Genomic DNA, 23,223 nt, shown 5'->3' with positions numbered 1-23,223 from the left:
CATCTACTTCTCTGTCAGATTTTCAAAGAGAATTAATAAAAATTAGTTTTCATTTTAGAAGACTGATTATAAGAAGAAGATTAAACAGCGAATGTTTTTATAAATAGTAAATAACCTCACCTGTTACATCTAAGATGTCTTTGATCACAGGAGCGCACAGTGAAAGAAGTAGTCCATGAATAGGCCATATAATACCTGGGAAACTGCTTCCATTTACTTAAGTATGATTTTAAATCAAGTTAGTTAAGGTAGTGAAAGCCTCCTTGAATCCTTTTTTTAAGTAAGTAAAGTGAGACTAAGTGTACTGAGCTCATTTCACATTTGCATTAAGATATTTAGGAATCAGGAAAACCAAATTACTTTGTACTTTGCAATGACATTGTTAGGCATGTGTGTTCTAGCTTTGAAGCACACTTGAGCATAAATACAGCTGCTTTGTGTGGGATTTGTACCTCTCTATAAAAGGAACATCACTGAAGGACCTGTGTTAGGAATTTAATGTCCTACATGAGAACTGAATCACCTTCCTGCAGTTGTTTTTTTTGGTGGTGGTAGGGTTTGGGTTTTTTGTGTGTGTTTTTGGGGGTTGTTTTTTGTTTGTTGTGTGGTTTTAGGTGGATTTTTTGTTGGTTGTTGGGTTTTTTGGGTTTTTTTGGTGGTTTGGTTTGTTTTATTTGTTGTAGAGGAAGCCTCTGGTCACTAAAAATCTTAGTTGAGCACTGATACTAAGTGCAGATACTGACTTTCAGGGCAAATGTGGTCTAATAATTGCCAGGGGAATTGGAAGGGAGAGGAGAGCAGAGATGGCAGTGGTAGCAGATGTCCCAGGTAGCTGTGGAATGGCCCAGATGGTCGTGGTGGTTCTGTCACATTTCTGAGAAGCCTCAGAAATGACCTGGGATAATTCACTTAATTTTTCTGTGCCCAGTCTCACCCTGCATTCTGTGCATGCAAATGATGGGGAGCTTACCTGGGAAAGCACTCTGGGATCTGTTGGAAATAGGACCCAATTAGAGTAAGGTTCTTTAGGTAATTGTGCTCTGAGTAGGTGCTTGGCTGATCTTTTTTGTGTCTTGTTTTATCACACAGAAACAGTTTGGGAGGCAGTGAGCTTTCATTTGTGAACTGGCTTAAGGTAAATGCACTTATTAAAAAGACAACCTGTGGCTTGACTGAACACAGCACCGTGCAAAACATTCCACTGTGACTGAAGGGCTTGCTTTCTCCAAATTAAAAATGTAATTTCAAAGAGTAAAAACCCTTCCTGTATATTTGAATTGGGAAGTTGCATTCCTCCAATTAGCTTGACAGGGCACACATGCAAATGAACCAGCAGAGCACTGGTGAGTGAGGAGGCTGCAGCTCCATGTGCTGCTGTGCACTGGAATATGGGGGTGATGGTGTGTCAGCACTGAGTACCCTTGCTCCTGCTGGGATGCAAAGGCTTGGAGCAGAAAATGATCGTGAACTATTTTTACTTAACAGTTGAACTTTGGAAGAGGAGAAGTAAGGGATAATTTCTTTCAGTTTGAGTTTGCACATTGTACGACTTATTAAAAACTTCAGGATGACTGTTAAGTAAAGACAGCTACTTGAAGTGCCAGATGGAAAAGAGCAAGAAAAATGCCTTCTGCTTGAAACAGAAAGGGGATTTTTGCTCATTTTGTATTGGGGTCTTCTCAAGTCCACAGTTACTGTGCTTGGTTCTCTCTAGTACCATTTAATATTCTTATTGATGACCTGGGTGAGGGGATTGAGGGCACTCTCTGAAGTCCTCAGATGACAGAGTTGGGTGTGACTGTTGACATGCTGGGGGGCTCTGCAGAGGGATCTGGGCAGGATGGATCAGTGAGTCTCCGGTTCAAGGAGACCAAGTGCTGGGTCCTGCCCTTGGGCCTCAGCAATACCCTGCAGCTGCAGGTTGGGGGCAAAGTGGCTGGAAAGTGTCCAGTGGGAAAGGACCTGGGGGTGCTGGTCAACAGTGCCTGAACATGAGCCGCAATGTGTCCTGGTGGCCACGAAGGCCAGTGGCATCCTGGGGTGTATCAGCTGTAGTGTGGCCAGCAGGACCAGGGCACTGATTGTCCCTCTGTACTCAGCGCTGGTGAGGCCACACCTTGAATCCTGTGTTTCTGTTGCCCCCTCACTACAAAAAAAGACACTGAGATGCTGAAGTGTGTCCAGTTCTTTATCCTGGAGAAAAGGAGGCTGAGGTAAGACCCTACTTATCTTTAAGTGATAAGGTTTAGACTGGATATTAGGAAAAATTTCTTCACAGAAAGGGTTGTCAAGCATTGAAACAGGCTGCCCAGGGCAGTGGTAGAGGCGCTGTCCTTGGAGATACTTAATCGACCAGTAGATGTGGCATCTTTGGGGGCGTGGTTTAGTGATGGCATTGGCAGCGTCAGGTTGGACTTCATGATCTTGGAAGTCTTTTCCAGTCTAAAGGATTCTATGATTCTTCTGTGTTGCAGTTTCTGCAGTAGGTCCCATGCAGGTATTAGACAGACAGCAAGATGCATTTCTCTCTTTTAACTGTATGGCAGAGTGCAGGCTTCAAACAGCATCTTGGTCACACTTTGCCAGCTCAGCATCACAGCATCGGGCTGCATTCCTGAAATTGGGATGGCACTTTTTTTGGTTCCTGCTCTCATTGTCCAGCAAGTGCTCTTATGGACATTGCAAACATTTCTGCTATTCTAGAAATGTGCCTGCTTTCAGCAAAGCTGCTGTGGTTTGAGAAATACAGTACTGGCCGTTTGATTTGGCTGTGAGACCCCTCGATTCCTCCTTTTGCACGGCAGTCCATCATCTTATTATGACCATTTAATATGGTTTTAGTTCAAGGCCTGTGTTAGTTTATACATAACTTGGAATAATTGTAAAATGTGAAAAATGTTGAGTATTTTTCAGTTGACTAAAATTTTAAAAGGGCTTTTTTTTTTTCTTGCCAGCATCTGGAAGTCAGCCAGGTAAGAGCTAACATTCCCACAATACCTTTTCTGTGGGATAATGGGCAAGTTCAGGGCAGCATTCTTTCTTTCAGTTATATAAACAGAAAGTGCTGGCCAAGGCTAAGAAGTGTTACTGAACATGAAATTGTTACTGTTTGCCCTTCCAGTTGTTGCTCTCTTGAAAATGATTTACTTTTTCTTTATTTCATTATTGTTCTTCTCTTCATATTTAAATAACATGGAGTCTTCTGCTATGTTGCCTTTTAAGATCTTGCCCAAGGCAGTTCTGTGTGAAAAATCCATGTGCTCTGTTGGATGATTTCATCCATGGTAGTAAAACGATGTCATCAGTATAAAACTGACTTTCAGAAGGCTCCAAAAAATAGAAAGGTGTTTGTAGAACAGAAGAGATTCTTTGACAATAGATAAAAAGAGGTGAAGGTGTGAGAAGCTGAACTGACCCTTTCATGTTCCTCAGCTTTGCCACTCCTGGTCCTTCCAAAACATAGCAGGAATTAATTGTCCGGGAAGCTTGGAGCCAGGAGTGCAGGTACTGTCAGCCAGCCACAGCACAGGCAGCTTTCAGTTGCTGCAGCTGTTTCATAACTTCTGTAATATTACACATTGATAGGGATTTATTAAAATACATTTTTCCCTGTTGGAATTCATATCTTTGTAGTGCAGGAGTTTCTGGATAGTTGGCATGCCACAAAGAATATTGTGACGTACATGACTTTACAAATGGAGTTTTATCAGTTGAGAATAGTCAATGTGTCTTGAGCCTGTGTGTAAATTCTTCTTTCTATTGTTTTTTTTTTTTCTTCAAGGATCCTACACGGGAATTTAGTGTATAAGCCTAAAAGCAATAGTTTATACATGGAGAAAGATGCAGAAATCCTGGGTTCTCCACATAGCTGTATTGTCAGTTTTCAGCTTGTACAAGAACTGCAGAAATGCAGTCAGTTGGATGGGCCACCCTTAGGGGAAGGTTGGAAAAATGTAGTGAGACCTAAAAAATTGCAGGGATGCTGAATGGTGACTATAGTTTTCTGAGCTGTGATGTAGGCATGCGTTTTATTAAAAAGAAAAAAAAAGGCATGTTGGTGGCTTAAAAACTTATCAGCTTAGATCTTTTCTACTAGAATACATACACTTTTTACTCTTAAAGGGCAAAGCTTTTCCTAGAGAAATCAATGCCTGTTTAAAAGGGCAGTAAGCAACTGTCACATGTAAAAAATTCATTTCTTAGTAAATTCTGCATAGACAGAGGAAGAAAGTCTGAAACCCTTAATCTTTCATGCTATCTGGATAAGCTGGAACATAGCTGTATAATTATTTTCTTTCATCCACTGATGTCACTGAAGTCCCTACGCAGACTGAGGCTCATAAATGAAACTAAAGATCGTTTTCTGGGAACTTTGCATTTTTCCATGCAGTGTTTAGGCCCATTGTCATGTAACCTCTGTGTTCACATAAATATGAAGTCAGTTGGGTGGGTACAAGCACTTGTAATTTTCTATTATCTACGCATGCAGAAAGCGACAAAACAGTAAAATTCAAATGGACTGAAGCGCATTAGTGGTTGTGTTTCCAACTTCCGTTGTGTAACCATAATTTTTTATCTGTTTTAAACCTCTAATGACTTTTAATACGTTCTTAAGAGCTAAATAGGAAGAAAAGCACTGTTGCTTGATAAAATAAAGGCGTACTAAGAAACGGAAATTTATTATCCTGTCTTCAGTTTGTATTCATTTAGAACACAGGGTTTATGGACCTTTTAGTTGGGGTTATTTATTTCTTGAGGTTTGAAGAATATAGACTGCTGGTTGTATTTAATTTAAATGTCAGTATCTTGAAACTAGTTATGTTTAGATCCAGTAGCATTTTTGTCAATTCAGTATTTCTAGGTTTGCTTCCTTAAACTAATATAGAAATTGACATGTGTGGACTGTAATATCCCATAATTTTATTTATGAACTTAATGAACTAACTTGTTTGCTGTAGTACTGTTAGCACGGTTTTATCAGCTGTGAAGTTAAATTTTGGTCAGACACATAGAAAAATGGACTGACATCAGGTAAATACATGCACAGGGCCATGTGAGCCCCTCATGTGCCGATACCTGTTGCTCGTTCCTGATGTGCCTGATTTTGCAATGAGCACTCAGGTAGCAACAGCCTCGCTCTGCAACCAGCTCTGCTGACTGATTGCAGGACCCCAAAACAACTCTGTGAGTGAGGTACAAAGCAAGGCTTTAAGGACAAAAAATTAAAATGCTGGTGAAAGATGTGCACTGAAAAGTAACTTGGTGCTTTCATGTTCACCAACTGTGAAACCTCTATAAGAATTGTACAAATGTTCCCTCCTTCTTAATAGAAGTGTTCTGCATCCTGTTTTTCTTGACTAGAGACTGACAGCTTTTAGAAGTGTTGTAATGGTGAAGTGCCATTAGCTGCACGCCATTCACATCTTAAATTGCAATTTTAATTGTTGTGTTCTTTGCTGTTCTTGTAAAATAGGTGAGTATGGTCATGATCTTGATTTCCAGCACTTCTACTTGCTCTTTATTTTCTTGTTTTGTAGGTTATTCATTTTTTGTTGAATTATGTGTCTTTCTGTGATCAGTTGGCATGGAAACATGGCTCCTTTATAGGCCAGTGGCTTTTAGCATTAATTTGCAGGTACTTGTTTTTGAATGTGAAAATGGAAACCATTTATGTTCTTCATCATTCCCCATCATTAATACGTGTGAGTTTTCTGATGCAATGTGAATTATCTTGCCTTCTGTCTTAAAAGGAAAAATGTACTCTTATAGCAAGAAAAATTAAATTGCTGCATCATGTGCACTGTATTAGAAAGACAGTACTTCATATAAGCTTTTTTTATACATATAACTTAGCAGAATCAGGGAAACAAAGACTAACACCAAAACTTAGTTTATGCTCAGAAAGTACTCAACACTTCTTAATAATGCAAAATTGCTCCACCCAGTTTTTGTTTCATTAATGTATTTATTGACATTGCTCTTTTTTAATTATTATTATTGGCAGAGTGCCCTGTTTTCTTTTAAGAGTTCACTGCATTTCACTGGGGGGGAAAAGTTAGAGGTTTACTTTGATCAGTGCTGACAAAAGTAAGGGAATAATTTCGTTAATATTTTATGATTTTAGTTAGTGGAGTTTGAAGTTCCTGAAATACCTCAATACTGGTAAAAGTTACATTCTGGGCTTCTTTTATTGTTATTGGAGCAATATTCATGGTGCTGTGATTGTGACTGCTGCTTGGAGAAAAACAGGTAATACACATCTTCACAGAAGGTAGTTAGGCTATTAGTATTTGTTTATGTTTATAGAGATTTGGAACTCTGTCTGAATAAATATTGTTTTAACTATTGATAACTATCTAAGTTAAGATCTGCTATAAGCAGTTGCAGAATTTTTGTTTCTGGTGTAGTTGCTTTCAAGTTCTTTAGGATGAGATTTAATCTCATGCCTAACAGCTCCAGACCTTTGTCTGGAGAGCTTTGTACAGATTGGATATGCAGAATAAAAATAAGATTTGTATTCATGTACTTTGGCTCATTCTTCTCCATCCTGTTCCAGGCTTCAGACACTTTGTTTCACTAACCATTTATTAGGGAGAGTGCAAAACAAATAAATTCAATTGGTACTGCTCATAACTCAATTTTACATGTTTAATAAACAGTCAGTTCATCTGGCCTGTTTGGGTGTAGTACTGAACTGCTTTTTCTTTATTCTCTAAGTTAAAGCATACACAGTTCAATTTCAAAGCCATAAGTCTGTGCAGCATTTAACAAATTTCAGTGAAAGCACTACAGGCCTGCAGGTTAGAAATACTTTGTTCATGCCATTTGCCCAGTGTTATGAATGTCCTGGCATTATTCAGCAACCATATTGCTCATTCTCTCTGGACAGTTAAAAAAAACCAAACTGTAAAACAAAACAAGCCAATCCCTCCAGGTCCTACCCCCATATTTTTGCATTTCATATTTTCTTTAAATAACTTTGGTGAAAAAAAAAGATTTCGCTTCATGTCAGACCCTTCTACCGAAACTGTTCAGAGTTTTCATGTAGTTACTTGCCACCGGTTTTCTTGGAGGTTGAGAGAGTTTAGTACATCAGATGAGGGCTTTTTTCACAGTTTACAGACCAGATTTTCACTAATTATAATGCAGCTGTGAGAAGAAGTTGGGCCTTGATGCTTCCTGTGTGACACTATCTCATCATGCAGAATAAAACCATTCCTTTCTCCCTTCAACCCCCCACCCTCATTCTCTCAACAAGTCTGTTGAAAAAGAAAATTAGTCCCACACCAGTCTTGATGTACTGCAGTTACTGGATGCACTAAACTGCTTTTTTCCCCTCTCCATCCCTCCCTGCCATGTCTGATGGTGCTCCTGGCCCGGGAGGGGCTGCAGACAAATGCACTGAGCATAAAACTCCCTCTATTAATTCACTTAATCCCCATAATGAATTGTAATGTTTCTGGTGTAGATTGAACTCTTCTTTCATATTCTTTCTGGAACTACACTTTCAGTAACCAGCACAGCCTCTTCTTACGTATTTTTCATTCTTTAACCAAATGTATGTGGCTGGTGTCCCTTGTCTAATTCATTTATCCAGAGGTGGGTAGACTACTCACTGAAATGAAAGACTTCCTGTATGGTAGAAAGTTCTCCCATATTCTGTTGTGGGTCCTTGTCAGACCTCCCACAGCATTAAGCTGCTAGTCATGTTGTCCTTTAAATATTTTTGACAATAAAGTTTAATTATCTTTATGTGAAGTATTTAACATAAGCTTTAAGGGGTGTATAGCTCTGATTAAATTGAGAATTTTATCACAGCCTGGGGGTCACATTTTACAATGTATTGTGATGGTGTAGACTTTATAAGAAAATAAGGCTAATTAATTATAAAAAAAAAAAAAAAAAGAGCACAGGTGGAGTTTCTTTTTAAAGCATTTACTTCATTGACCAGCACCTGTTTAATCACTGGTTGAATGTATCTTATTTTAATCTGGTTTACAGTGCAGGTGAAATAAATGACTCTCACCTGGGCTGCTCATGGATGTGCAATTTTCATTACAAAGAGTTATTTTTCAGATTTCATTTATTATTCTCAGCACTTGTTTTTCTTCTTCCTTTTGTAACTGGGGTGACAGTCCTGACCCAGAGGGACAGAACAAATTAAAAGATTGATGAAAAGGTTTTAAAAGCTACAGTTTCTTCTGAAATAATTGCTGTGCTGTCAAAATACCTAATAAGCAAAAGGAGAGTGGCTGTAGCCAAAGTTAGGGAGCAGAAGTAATAACTAACTTCTGGTTTTTTACTTTTGCAGTGACACCCCTGCAGAAATATGGTTTGCTTTATAACCAGAAAATAGGGGAAATAATGTGTTATGAAGACCTGTTACTCTGTCTCAATCCCAAGGTCAAGGATTCAAGCTTCATGTTCTTCTGTGATGTTCTGGAAAATAGTCATAATGGTTTCTTGGTTTCTGGGAGTTGCCTGGTAGCTGTTGTATTGCACTGGGGAAGCTCTCAGCTGTCATTTTCTCCCAATTTTTCAGAAATCACAGCCAGTAGGAAGCAGTTAAACTCGTTTTCCAGCATCTTTCCCTATGCCATGTCCACTTTCTGAACAACAGAACGAGTTTCAAGTTTACTTTGCATGAACTCAGTGATGGTTTGATTATCTTTGAATGATAAAATTCCAAGTAATGTGTTTCTTGTCAGCTTGCAGAAATAAGAGTGCTCCTGCAGCCTTTCAGCACACTGCTGTTTATCCTGCTACTGACATCCCTCCTGTTTCTGCTTTCAAAAACACAGAAAAATCATAGAGTAAGATTTCTTATTTAGGGGTTTTTTACTACATCCAATCAAATGGAAATCAGACCAATGTAATTGCTTCTCCTGCTGTTGTCAGTCTATATTTTGTTTCAGAAGGGGTCCATTTTTTTAATTGTCTGTTTTTCACAAAGTGTGTCACTGCAGAAGTCTGAGGCTGTCACTGTGAGAGGGGGAGATGACATTTGTGTGACGCACAGATGTGCCGTGGGCAGATTTTGTAAATGTCTCTGCCTGCACATTGGCGGACACACGAGCTGGAGCAAGTTTGTTTCTAGGCTAAATCACACAGGCTAGAATAAAACTATGGACTGTCATGTTAACTGTATTTACAGAGAAATGTAATAGTGAGTGCATTTTCCAAAATACAAGCGCTCAATCACACCAAAAATACACAGTTAGAGGGAGAAGGTGGCAAGAAATCCATGTGGAGAGTGATGAGTACCGTTTTGCCTTAAGATTCTCTAACTCTTAATAATGGATTCAATAACTCCTTATATAATAGTTCCCCTGTAACTGATGTTTTCTGGCACTGATAAATGTTTTATGCAATTTACAGAGACAGAACATGATTTGTGCCCTGAAAAATTTATAATTATCTGCAAAGCATTTTAGTGCATGCCAGTGGACCCTTTTCAAGTTGAAAATGGTTAAACTGCATAGACTAAAAGAAACTATAAAGCCTAGTAAAAAAATGCAAATATAGGTAATTTTTAAACATGTCTGGCTTTTCACCATCAGAAAGATCTTAAAACATTCAAAAACCTTCCCTAAACCCCTTCAGCATGTGGTATGTGTGGGAAGAAATATTTTGCTTCTCTCATCAAGTCATGGAAATAACTCCCAATTTGAACTGTTTTTCTGCGCAGCTTTAACTGTGATGTTGAGACCAGAGCCTTTGTAATTGAAACTCAGATTTCTGCTTAAAGAAAAGCTCAGTAGAACAGCTCTCTTACATCATGTGCTTTGGTTATATTATGATTAAATGTAACATGATAACATAAACCCAGCTTTTGCCTTAAACTGCCTGTTTTATTTGGCACTTTGACTGTTGTTACTGGCTGGTTCTCAGTGAGCTTGTCATTTTTTATGCATCCTGTTTGCTTACCTTCAAAATGAGTATCTTTTTAGAAAAAGCTATTTATTTAAGCTTGATTATTTAAGCTGCAGAGGAGCCTGGGTGGGACGTGCAGGATTTCAATTTTGCTATACTCCAGATTTTCTCAGTTTTACAACAACACTGTTCTCTAGTTTGTAATCATCAGCAGCCATTTTCTTAATATTGACAGAGAACAGTAGAGGTCAGGGGCTGTGGGAGGAACCAGACAGGGAGAGAAAAAAAAAGCTTTAAGGAGCCCTTTGCAAAGGTGTAGCGTTTGTCAGAGTTGCTTTGGTTTTCAGAAGAACATAAGTGTAACTTGAGGGATTTTATTATCCTCATTTACCAGAATATTTAATACTGTGTTGAATTGACCCATTTTAATTATGCTCATCTTAGCAGTCTGGACTATGTATATGTGTGTGTATATATGTATATTTGTTCAAGTTTTTAGCTGTCTGTCCTAAAGTTTCCAGCTTTTCTCCCTTCTTCCCATCCATAAATAAGTCACAGTATTTTTTTGTTGTTGTTTCACTGTAAGGATTGCTGACACAGCATCATGATGTTCAGTTGAGAGGATAGTGCATCACATTCGATGCTTTCCCAAAATAAAAAAAAGTTAGAGGAGTTACAAAGAAATCGGAGAGGTCAGTGTTCAATGTGTAAAATATTTCCATAGTGTTATTTTTAGTTTCATCGGGGTGTGTTCTACTGACCTCAAGAAAAAAAAATAAACCTTGTGAAACTAATTTGGTTATCCAAGGCCCCACACTTGCTTATCTTCAGACTTTTTGATAAGGAAAATAAGGAGTGTCCCAGGTAGTGGTTTAACGTTCTTGGGTCAAAGTACAGGTGTGCTGTTGGAGAAACTGCTTTCGGTGTTTGGGATCAGAATAAAGGAAGCCTTTGAAGTTGGCTCCACTTGGATTATTTGGTTTCTTTCTCAGAGACAGCATCCTGTACAACATCTAAAATATGAGAAAAACACAGAGAGCGTAGCCATTAGCACAGGCTGCATTCAGAAATTTTATGTTGTAATAAATTCTTGGCAGTGTCTTTAAAGCATAATGTGAAATTAATACTCTGAAAGTAGTTGTAATGACAAAGCTAAAAAGTGGTGTTTTCTCCCAAAGCATGTTTCCAGCTCAGGCAGTGGTTTAAAGCAAAACAAACAAAAAAACCCCAAACCCGTTGGAATAAAATAACTTGTTATAAGAGTAACATTATTGGTTGAGAGGAAAGAAACTAGTTTTCTTCTTTTTTTTTTTCACAGTTCAAATACATATGTCATGGGCACATCAAGACTAATTCTTTCAGGAAATTACATTCTAAATTAACACTATGTGGCTGTTGAACTTTTATCAAAATCACAGCCAAGATTCTAGTTCTGATAACTTGATTTAAAATGGAAAGTCAATGGTTGCATGCCTTCTATTGAATACATGGGTAAAGGAGTGAGGATAAAGGCCACTGATGCACTTCATGTGCAGCACAGCCCTCTTTGGCCAGTCTGTTCCAGTCTGGTGTTATTTATCCTCAGTATTGCCCTGAAAACCTCCAGTACCACTTCTTCCATGGAAAGTGTTTTAGTGAGTCTTGGCATGATCTGTATTACTGGAATGGCTCGGGGAGTTAATCATTCTGCTTCTACTGCAATTGTTGAAACAGATTGTTTTTCCAGTTTCTGCCAGCAGGAATTTTCTGCCTTTTTTTTTTTTTTTTTTTTAAAGTCCCACCCATCCACCAATAAAGTTTATGGTTTGAAGTGTAAGCTCAGTTGTATTTTAAACTAAAGTTTGAGAGCTTGTTAGGGTGGGTCACCCCCAGATGCCATAAGCTCCATGGTCACTGTCCTGGAGGAAGAGGAAAGTGGAGATATATTCTGATATATACCCAGCATATGGTGCACTGTGGGAACATCTGTAATGCAGGCTTGATTCATGCCCTCAGCTCTGTGTTTTGGAGAAACTGCCCCATCAGTAACTGGGAGGATTGATGTCCATAGTTGTGGGCGGATGTGGTTGCTAAGAGTCACAGTTCTCAACTTCTTGACTCTTTAATTTGTAGGTCTGTCCCAGAGTTCACTGCAGGGATTCCTGTAAGTGACCAAGGAGTTTTCTGTGGCTTTTGCCACAGCGTGTGTGGGCAGGGGCATTCCACTGTCACTGTAAAACCTGTGGAATAACTTAACAGGATTGGCAACCTTAGCCAGAATTTCTCAGAATCTGAGATTGATGTAAGTGAACTGAACTAGGAAAGCTCCACTGTTGCCAATTTATTTATCCTCACCCTTCCTTCACTTATTACTTAATAAAGCTAAAAATATTTGGAACAGGTAAATACTCACTGTGCACAGGCACATCCAAGGAGAGCTCAGTCCTTTATAATGTTTTGCCTTTCTCTGGAGTTTGCTTTCATGTGTCTGTTACTTGAAAACAGCACTGCTGCAATGTTGGTTTTTATGTGTGTTTTATTACAGGTACTTAGACTTTCTGGGTTTGGTACTTGATATAGTTGTTACTGAATATTGTCATTTGTTTTGCTTTTTAAGTGGTGATGGAAAATTAAAACATTTTACCACAGTGCATAGTGCTGTTACGACTTGTTTATTTTACATTAAATAGGTGTGATTCATACTGTTTTCAGTCTTATTTTGAGAAGTGTTAGTTAAGATTAGGCATATCTTTACAGCATGCTCCAAATATGTAATTTGAGTAATTTTTTGACAAATGTGAAATACTTCCAGTCTTCACATTGATGTTTGAAGTACATGTGTAGTAATAGAAAATGTTGCCAGATTATTTTGTTTCTCCTTAACAGAACATTATTTCTGATCAAAGGCTTTCAAGATGTGCCTTGTGGAATGTCTGGGGTTTTGTACCCTGACAGGCACTTAGGATTTTGTGTGCACACTGACAGATGTTAGACAAGCAAGAGCAAAATTACTAAATTAAAAAAAAAAAAAAGACTGGTTAGAGATCACTATTAAAGAACACAGCTAAACCCCATGTCCTTGTGGTTGTCAGAATAATGTCCTGATAATGCCAAGTTGACTTGCTGTGTGAGTATGGAAAAGTAATGAGGAATCACGATTCAGGTTCTAGTGACAAGAGGGAAATGCAGAATTTTCTAAACAGAAGTCATTGGCCTATTCTGTTTTGATTGTACCCAAAGGGAAAATCAAGCAAGAGAGTTGTCTCACATAGTTTGTGCTGAGGCCTTTGTGTTGTCTGCTGTAGAGACTGCTCAGGTGCCCAGGCTCATTTCTCGCAGGTAGGGAAATAATGATGTGATGTGCTCAGAAATCTTACACAGGTGGAGGGCTGTGGACCAGGGTGGTAATTACACAGTGGTGGGGTCAGGTTTACATTTTGTGTCAGGGAATGAGCCGTGAGTGTCCTGCAGAGCTCTGGCCTCATTTCAACCTCCACAATTAACAGGAGGATACAGCTGGGTGTGACTGCTCTGCACATCACTGGGTCAACACAGCACAGGAAACCACTTGTATTTTTCTTGGTCTCTTGCAAATTAAAAAGAAAAGAAGGAAGATGACTTGTTCTTACTGAGTTCAGGTAAATAAGAAGTGTAGATACCAGCAGCATTCATCCACTGTGTGCTTCCAGTAAAGTCCCAGTGTGCTCAGCGTTAACCTCTGAGCCCTGGGGACTTCCACATGTGCTTTAAGTGCAGCCTGTGCTCAGTTTGCTTCTGCATGTGTACTCTGAAGTCCATCTTATTACTTGGAAAATCAGTTTGGAATTGCTCCTCTAAATTTTAATAAGCCTTGCAGCAGGTTCCTAAAATCTTAGAAAATATAGTTAGAAGCATTAAATGAGATGAGAAAAGGAGGAAATTAAATTTAATCTGCTAACTAATTCAGTCTTCTGAGGGTGGCTGTCACTTTTGTCCTTTGCTGGTGTTCTTTATTTAAAAGTATTCTCCCCTGTGCCTCCCTCCAATCCTGCATTCCAAATCATAGGAAATTGCATCCTGCTTGTCTTGAAGGCAAAAAGTGTTGACTCAGATTCTGATGGAATCATGAGATTTTTGTATTGCATATTCAGCATCTAAATATGCTGAATATCAAAATACTGAAGGATGATAAATGCTTTTTTTTTCTTGCATCCATTTCACTGATCCTTGTACCTGAATTATATTTTAAACTTTACTTTTAAATTAACTGGTCTTAGAATTTTGCTGTAACTTGAATCTCAATATCTTGAACTTGGGTTCGGGGCGCACAAAACAATGGACCGAAACAGTCCAAAATGTAAAAATGCATGATAGGTCAGGAATGTTAAAATACATCTTGAAGTGTGAGGTTTCTAGGAATTTTAATAGTGCATATTGGCAAATATAATTCATAACAGCTTCTGTGTTCATGTTATGAGGAGGCTGTTTTTTGTTTGACAACTCATTCTTTCCTTGAATTAATACTTTTGAAAATTGGAAAATAATGCAAATTTTTGTGAGGGTTTATGGAAAATAAGTGACAGCTCTCACTGAATTTACACCTAGGTAAGGATATAAAATAAAGGTAAATGCCAAAGGGGTTAGTCTCATGTTACATGGGCAAGACTATAAATTAGTTGAATGTCCCACCTGTCATTTTCAGGTCTTGTTTTTGTAAATATTGATGAGTTTTTTCAGTAGTTTGCATTTTGTTAAACACGTAAATCACTTTGATGTTTTACAGTGTATAAAGGAAGTCTTTTACTACAAATTCTTTGAAAAGGACATTGTCAAGGGATTTTTCTTCCTTATTTAATCTTTGCACTCATAAGAATCCCCACTGACAGGAAAACTCTCTTGCCAGGCTGCTCTCCTCCATTTCATGTGCCTCTTGGTTTGTGATTATAGGGTTACTGATAAGTGTTGTGCTTTTTGGCATTGATGTATTTTTCAGAAAAAAAGAATTGAAGCATTTGTTTTGAAAAAAGAAAAACACATTTAAAGAATTACATGGACTTTGAAAACAGATTTAAGGAAATGAAAGGTAGGTCAAGTTTTGGGCCTACAAACCTGACAGTGTCCTTTACTTTCAACATGTATGCCTTATATGAGGCACTCCTCAGCCTAATGATGTTACATTAATCAGCAGTAGAAAAATGTGATAATTACATTGTTCATCATTAATTTGATAGTTTTGCATTTCAGTACATTTTCTAATGTCAGTAGAGCGTGGCAACATACTTTGAGATCTCTGGTATTTGGGCAAAGTCATTGCTTCAGTTACTGTCAGTTTGTACCATAAAAAGTTGTTTTACAGAAAGTTTAAAATACATTTTAACAGCCTGGATTATGTCAGGGAGAACTTTCTTAACCTGCAGTCCTGAGTATACCTAATGACATTGGCTTCTTCCCCCTTGCAGTGTAGCACAAACAATGCACCTTTGTTTAAGGAGCAGGAGATGCAGGTTGGATTTGGGAGGGAGGAGGACACTACCCTTCTTGGGTAGTTTCTTCCCAGTTTAAAAAAATACATCTGGTATTTAAGTTGGTCTGGTCACTTGTAAGTCCTCACCTTGACAAAGGTGTGGAGATAAAATAATTCACGGCCCTTCCATTCCTGTTTTGGTTGCAAAGCTGAATAATGATCTCATTAATCCCCTTGTTTGTGGGACCCACAGTCAGCTGTGCACAGGGCTGGCCTCCTCTCAGGTTCTGCAGCTGAAAACTGGTTTTTCAATTCCCAAGTTTATTTCCATAAGAGCTGGGCTAGAATGAGGTTTTGATAGGGTTTTTTTTGTTTTTTTTTTCCAGGAGAGCTAGTCCAGACTGCAGCTGTGCAAAGGCACTGTGCTGTGAGCCACATGGTGAATAGCTGCTGCCTAAGGACAGCTGCTCTGTCTGTCTCTGCACCTTATACCTGGTATTAATTTAGAAAAATTCCAGCAGCCACTGGCACAGTAGCTATTACTGGAATAAGCGTTTCCCCACCAGATTATTTCCACATGGGGGCAGGGCAGCAACCCCAGACTAACAGCTGGATTAGAGCTATTGGGAAAGAGTTAGGTTTTTTCTTTAATACATTTAGATAACTTTAAGGGCCTGACTTGCACCCAGCAAATCCATCAAGTTCAGAGTTAAGGCTTCTCACTCCATCTCTGGTACCCACTGAACCACTTGGCCCCTCCAGCATGGGGATTTTGGAGCTCACACACTGTCCCTGGATCCCTGCTCACCCAGGCAAAGCCTTGGCCATGTGGGTGGTGCCAACCCTTCCAGGTAGGTGTGTTTACAGTACACCTGCTGTCCTGTGCCTTAACACTCCACTGCTTTCCCTGGAACATTAATGGCCAGTGGCAGCACAGCAGGTGTGGTGGAAAGGCAGCAGCCATAGGGGGAAGGGTACAGATGCAGTGAGAAGCTTTAACTTTGAGTTTTCTGCCTTCTGTGAGCACCAGTCAGACCCTTAACGTTGTTTTAATGTATTGTTTGTGTTTAATTTTTAGTAAAAATTTGAACACCATCCAGGCTACAGAGGTTGCAGTGGATAAGAAGTATAAAAGCTTTGGTTCAAGATTACAGGAGGCTGCAAGAAAAATTAAAGACATGGAAAGGAGGATGGAATGACAGGCTGCTATTTTGCCTCAGAATACTGAAGATTGTAAAGCATTGAGAAATCGAATTCATGACCCTGGAAATCAAGCTCAGATTAAGAAATGTCAGGTTGGTAGGGGTTCCTGAAAGTCTTGAGTTAGGATTAACTGAGATTGTTTTCCTGTAACAAAGTTTATAGGGTGTGGGGGTGGATGGTATAATTTTTGTTATTTGTGCAATGTGAAATGCTATACCATAATACTTAAATAAGCCAGCTAAGTGAAATTATTTTTTTTTTCAATCAGTTTCACGTTTGGTGTGTTGAATGTCACTTCTGACCACTTTACAGTTACTTCTGTCTGGCATAGAATTGCATTATTCACTGTAAATGCAGGCATGGAAAATACTGCTCTTAAATACACATTCTTTCTGCTGCCTCTCCTGCAGAGCCAAAGGCACAGTGCAGTGTGATGTTTCTAGATAAAACCCAGGCAGATTGTATCTAAGTGGTGGAAGAGGAAGCTTTTTGTACAAAAGGTTCTGATTCATAGTGAAGCCATGTCTTCACAAATGAACTTTCAATAGTGACTGCCACTATGATGAAGTTCCTGTAAGTTAACCTAAGTGGGGAGTTACTGCCTGCCATTCAGTGGCAGGATATTTAGGCAGAAAGATTGTGCAACAGGAAGTCTGTGCTGAAGTTCAGAAAGGATTTTGGCAAGCAAAGGTTTGTAGGGTTTTTATGGTCAAGGTCACTGGATGTATTTGAGTTCTGAGGATTCTTAGAAAAGCCTTAGATTCTCTTAGAGAGGACTTGTCCTTCTGGTTGTTTTTTTGACTTCTGTTCCTATGCTTTGGGGCTTGGTCTGGCATTCCCCTTAGCACCAACGTTACACAAGTAACTTGGTTGAAATCTTAGATATATTGGCATGAGGGGAATGCCAGACCACACCTTTATGTATTCTAGGGAAATCATTATCTGAAAGGGCTCTGTTTAGCGCTGTAACATTTCATGATTTTTTGAGATAGCTCTAATCAGAAAAGTGTTTCTTAGAAGTAAGAGTTTTTAATCTCATCTACTTTTTTCAGTTTGGACTATGTGCTCTGTTGTTGACAAAGGTGCTTTAGTTGTACCTCTAAGGGAGTCACCTGTGCCATGTTTTTTCCTCATTCATCTGCAATAACTTCAGTATCAAAGTTCTTGGTTTGGTGATGGGTTTTTTTGTTTTGATTTAATTTTAGCTGGCATTCAGACTTGTTATTGAAGTTCTGGCTTTGCTGTACTGACAAGACCATGACCATAACATTTCAGTTGTTGAGTGAGCACAGTTACTCTAAGCAAAATGACGAGATCTTGCAATGTCATTTTTGCATTTGTTTCTAGAAATATTTACATTTTAATAATTCTTTTATATATATATATATATATAGTTTTTTAAAAAAAGGTGAACAGGTCTATAACATGCTTTATCCTAGGGTGTTTTTAAGTAAATTTAATGTGGAGTTTTTAAATTAAATCCCTATTAAAGGATAGAATGGTTCCATTAATAATTTAAGTATTTTTATTTTGTATATGCTAATGTTTGTGTCCTCTACCACATTACTGGAATGTAGTTTATTCACTAAAAATGTCTGTATGAGGGTTATGTGGTCATTTTTGGTTCAAACAGGTATGAACCGTAAGCTATCAAGATGCAAAGTTTTCAAAAATTATATATTAATGTCTCTCATTTAGTTTTGGTTGCTGAATATTACTGAAATAATGTGTACCTGAAGCATTTCTAAGCTTGTTTATTATAGTAGAGGTTAGGAGTGGGTGTTTTTGCAACAGAGTGTAATTTCTGTGGAAAACTTTGCTGGTGGGTGTTTTTTCCCATCTGAAAAATTGTGAGAGTACTGCAGAGTCAGTCAGTCCATTGGTATCATCAGATGTGGGGACATGCTGGATGGAGAACAGAAAAGAACCAAATGTAGTGACTGTTGTTCTCTTGTCTTCAGGTATAAAGTCTGTTTGAATAGGTAAAGAATTTAAATGCCAGACTGTAGTGGTATTCTGAGTTGGTTAGGAGTGGACGTGGAGTTTTTGGGTTCAGGCTGGGACATTGGGAGAGACTGTGAAGGCATCATCTCTGGAGCTGTCCCTTCAGCCCTAGACCTGAGGCTGGTCCCAGGGAAAGAGGTGCCTGCTGTTTTTGTTGAGTTGTGAAAATCTCTCTTGCTAGCAGCTGGTTTTCTCCATTAGATACCTTGTACAGCTGGGATTCTACTGATTTTCCATCCACTTGGAAATGCAGATACCAGTCTTTCAGGACTTGCTTTCTGACACAGGCGGGGACTTACGATGCAAGGATTGCTTGTAGAAGTTAACTGGGGCACCTCAGTCATTTGCATTAGTGTTGGACTAGCTTGGATTATCAAGCAAATAAGCAATGTTTTAAAATTCACACTGCAACAAAAATGTGTTGAAATTTGTATACATGAAATATCTAGCCTGATTCACTTTGCAGTGCTTAAACTTCTTATTTTAAAAGAGGAAAAGAGATCATGTACTTTGTTAGTTTTGCTTTTCATTATCTCCTCAGGAAGTCCTTTTTTCTACCCATGCTTAACTACTTTTTGTAAATGTAATGGTTTAATATTATTCCCTTGAGTACTTCAGTGTATTTATAGCATCTGTATTGTTAAAGAGATGCTCTCTAAATATCCTACGGATTATTTTTCATTTCTAGACTCTGTAAAGAGGATGTAAATTAAGTCTTCAGTTTGGACTGATTTTCCTTCTCGCAGATATTTGATGTGAATTTCTTTGTCACTCCACAGTGTTCAGAGTGTGACGTTGATTTAGGGAGTGACATTTTTTTCATGTTTTGTAAGAGTTCTCAGTGGTGGATTAAGTATGATGTGTTTGACTAAGCTATATAGAACTGTTTGGTAAAACTTTTTGAAGTCTAAGCAGACCTACATAGATCAGCAATTTGCCTGTAAACTTGGACACTGGATCCTCAGTAAATGGAAAATTTTGCTGTTGTAGGCTTTTTTCAGTTAAATTTTAATGTCAGCAGAATCATCATTATAGATGTAAATTGAATACTGAAATCCTCACTGAGTTGCTTATGATATTCTATAAGCTCCACTCTTCTTGCAAGCCTGGGCAAGATATTTCTCACTCTTTCTAAAAGATGTGGAATCCAGTCAAAACCTAAAGGTTGAATAAGGTTGCACAGACACTTCTTATTAATGCAGTAAGGATATATCTTTAAAAAACAAGTATACTGTTCCCTCAGTGGTTTTATCCATCTTCCAGTGTTCAGCCTTCTGAACGTCCATGGCGTTTCTTTGTAAGGTCTTCCGTGTTTGGTTGACAGCTGAGAGTAAACCTGTTCCTGTTTTATTAGCTTCAGTCCTTGAAATCTTTTTCTGCCATCAGAATGAACAAGACTAGCTATAACCTATTTTTAATCACATTTGCACAGCCTGAATAACAAATCTTCTCTGTTTCTTTGCAGGCATTCGACCTCCGATCATGAATGGGCCCATGCACCCGCGCCCTTTGGTAGCGTTGCTGGATGGCAGGGACTGTACAGTAGAAATGCCTATTCTGAAGGATGTAGCCACAGTGGCTTTTTGTGATGCTCAGTCTACACAAGAAATTCATGAAAAGGTAATGTTCAAGAGGGGCAGCTGAGGTGTTTCAGGAAATGCAAATATTTTAATGATTCGGAACAGTGTCTTGTCAGCTTTGATGTGTTATTACAGTGCCTGTGGTGAGCTGTGCTTTAGTGTGTCCTTGGCTTGTCCCTCTGCTTCCCTACTGAATTAGGTTCATGAAGAGAGTTACTTCTGGGCAAAATACTACTACACGATATCTCAAAATGCTCCTTGGAAACATTTCTGTTGCTGAGCCTTTGCCTGAAAATACAAACCTCAAGTGTTGGATTGTTTCTGTGGGTATCTTTCTGATTTCTTTGTTTAGCCAAGGAATTGTGCAGGTTGGGTTAGGCAGCCTTGTGCACTGAGAATTGTCACTGCAGAATAGTTTCAAAACAATTGCTAACCCAAAATTTGCATGGAAGATGTGGTGAATGTCAGTCTAACTTGAGAACACATGCAAGGAATTGAAAATTTCCCAGTCTTCATTCGTAATGGACCTGCAGAGTAACTTTACTAAGCTTGTGCAGTTGTGGAGCTTTGATGACAGGGGTGTGAAGAGAAAATATTTATTGAGAAATAAACATTTTGGAACCTGCAGAAGGGATTTCTGCTGGTCATGAGAGTTTCAGGGACAAGACAGTGCTTTACAGTACTGTGTTTTCAGTTTTTCAAGGAAATAAAGTGGAAAGGGGAATTTATTGTAGCTTCTTAGACAGCAAAGTACAAACTTAGGTAGTTTCTCATAGAGGAGCAAGGAGGCTGAGAGATATTAACACAAAGAAAGGTGGAAAACAAGCGAGGATCTGAATGCCATTTGTGTGCAGGGTCAAAAGCAGGATTTTAGCAAATACCTTACTGTGTGCTCGTTCAAGAAAGTTTTCTCCAACCTGGTAATTTCTGAGTTACAGTTCTGTAGCAATTCCCTTCTGCCAAACATTCATTTGTCAATCAATCACTTTTTATGGCTGAGGAGATTAAACTGTGGAAAATAAGTAACAAGTTTTAAAGTTGCAAAATAAATAATAACATATAGTAGAACTATGATTCATCTCAGGTTAAAGCATTTGTTCCCTGTTCCACTGCTTTGGAAAACAACCTTGATGATAAAGATACATTTCCCTTCTTCTGAAAAATCAGGCTGCCAGTGCTTAAATGAATACTGACATTTACTGAGAGTGGCCCAATGTTTTGAAATAACTTTGTAGTTAGAGGACATTTATTATACTTCTTCAAAAATTTACTCGTGTAAGGTTCTTGGTTTGTCTCTTTGTTTCCCATTCTCCCTAGAAAAAGCAGTTTATTTGCAAGCCAGCCTGCAGGGCTGCAATAGATGTTTTTATCTCTTAACCCCTAAGTTCTGTTTTATTGTAGATGTTGCATATGGCTGTGTGAAGTTGAGCATTACATTTGTCAAACTCTTATCATGGCATAACTGGGAGTTCGGTTCATTGCATCTTATCAGAAAACTTCTGTCATTTAGGGTAAAAGTATTTTAAGATTTCAGTGTTTAAATTTCTTATTAGAGATTGCATTACTGTCTATAAAAGTTACTCACTGTGCTTAAATTGGCTTTTATTTCACGAATAATGATGTGTAAATAAGTTCTCTTAGTAACTGTCTAAGACTGCTTCCAAGTGTACACAGTGTTTTGGTTTGTTCTGCCAAAAATACAGTTGTTCATCCAAAAAAATTATTTAAAAATACTTAGCTTGCTTCCATCCTCATTCCAGGTCAACTTTCTTTTTTCACTATCTCATGCTCCCTTGTCTGTTTGCCTCTTTTTCCCAATCGCTCTTAGTTTCAGTGCCATTCACAGTTTCCTGCTTTTCCTGGCTCCTTGGCAGCCTACCCAGCACTTTGATTCCTGCAATATCGCTGCTCTTTTCCACTTCTGTACCTTTAAAGGCAGAACAGATTCAAGCACACCCTTGAGGTCTTCGTGTTGCCCAAGATTTTTTTGAGTTCATTTTCTTTGCTTTTTGGGCTTCCTGACCTTTGCTGTGTGTTCTGTAACATGGAAGTGCTGTGTAGATCGAGAGGGATAAATGTAAACAATGTGCAAGAGCTGGTAATCGGCATCTCATCCAAGAAGAGAGAAAATAGTGATTCTTGCAAACTCAGATGAGAAGACAGGAAGCACAACTGATTAGGAATGGTCTTTAAAACAAAATGTACAGGCTGGAAAGAAGTCAAGAGTTTATTTGTAGTTCAGTATGTTTTTTCATTCTTTTTTTTCTGTAATTATGTGCTTTGCTACATCTTGTTGCAAATCAGGTAGAAGAAAAAAGTGTGTGGTTGGTTGGGTTTACAGCTCCAAGCATTTACCTAGTTGACCAGAACACTGATGAGAGCAGTGAATAGTCCTTGGATGGAGGTGGGAACAGAATCTTTTGGGTAAACCTGTGCCCCAGCCCTAGCAGAGATTGGGATAGAATGTGTCAGATCCTTTGACTCCTGTTTTCTGAGCACAACATAAAATAATTTTCGAAAGCGTACTACATTTCCATATTTGTAGTTTTAAGTTAAAAAAATTTAAAGCTGAACTTCCTGTTCGACAGAACCTGAAATTTTTCAGTCGTGCTTTTTACATAGGAATTAAATGTAGAAACAGTTCTAGTGATGGCAGTTTTATCAAAGGCCATTTCAAAGAGGAGCTGAAAAGTGACAAATGTTTTGAAACTGATACAAACAAATTCAGAATGGTACTGTTACTCAGCTCTTTGATTTGTCTCTGTTACAGCAATGGTTAAGTGAGATAATTTTTCAAGCTTCCAATTCTTTGTTTAGCAGTAAAGCTTGTGTTTACACCATCAGTGCTGTTTATATTCATGATGCAGTTGAAGCATTTTAGTTTTCAATCAGATTTAATTTCTCAAAGAACACAGATTGAAAGGAAGCAGCCTTGTTCTAAACAATACCGTCTGTTTGGGAGTAAGTTGTCACCTCGGAGCTGATCCAAAACCTTAAAAATGTTCTGAAACCGGATGAGCTTTGGATCAGACCCTTTATGAAAGACTTGGGAGAAAAATGGGTTGAGTTGTCACCAGTGACTTCCATAATTCCATAATATCCTTTGGTATAGATGTTCAATCCATTGTATCCACTGATAGA

At 38.5% G+C, this 23,223-nt stretch overlaps 1 protein-coding gene across 11 annotated transcripts in view; it reads left to right on the top strand.

Moving 5' to 3' along the window:
* The window catches only part of CTBP1 (C-terminal binding protein 1), a 236,465-nt gene that overhangs the window by 181,151 nt on the left and 32,091 nt on the right, over positions 1–23,223 (top strand). For 8 of the 11 annotated variants that reach the window (XM_083860929.1, XM_083860925.1, XM_083860928.1 and 5 more), the window contains one exon: positions 19,968–20,122. In XM_083860929.1, coding sequence (XP_083717055.1) covers positions 19,968–20,122 — 155 coding nt within the window. Of the gene's footprint in view, positions 1–14,824; positions 14,915–16,373; positions 16,591–19,967; positions 20,123–21,483; positions 21,594–23,223 lie in introns of those variants that run through there. The other 3 variants (XM_083860934.1, XM_083860935.1, XM_083860927.1) reach the window with 3 other exon arrangements.

The sequence above is a fragment of the Zosterops lateralis genome (genome assembly GCF_965231275.1).
Source record: "Zosterops lateralis genome assembly, chromosome: 5".
NCBI classification, from domain to species: Eukaryota; Metazoa; Chordata; class Aves; order Passeriformes; family Zosteropidae; genus Zosterops; species Zosterops lateralis.
Note: the sequence above shows the minus strand (reverse complement) of the source record. Positions and strands in the feature narration are given on the sequence as shown.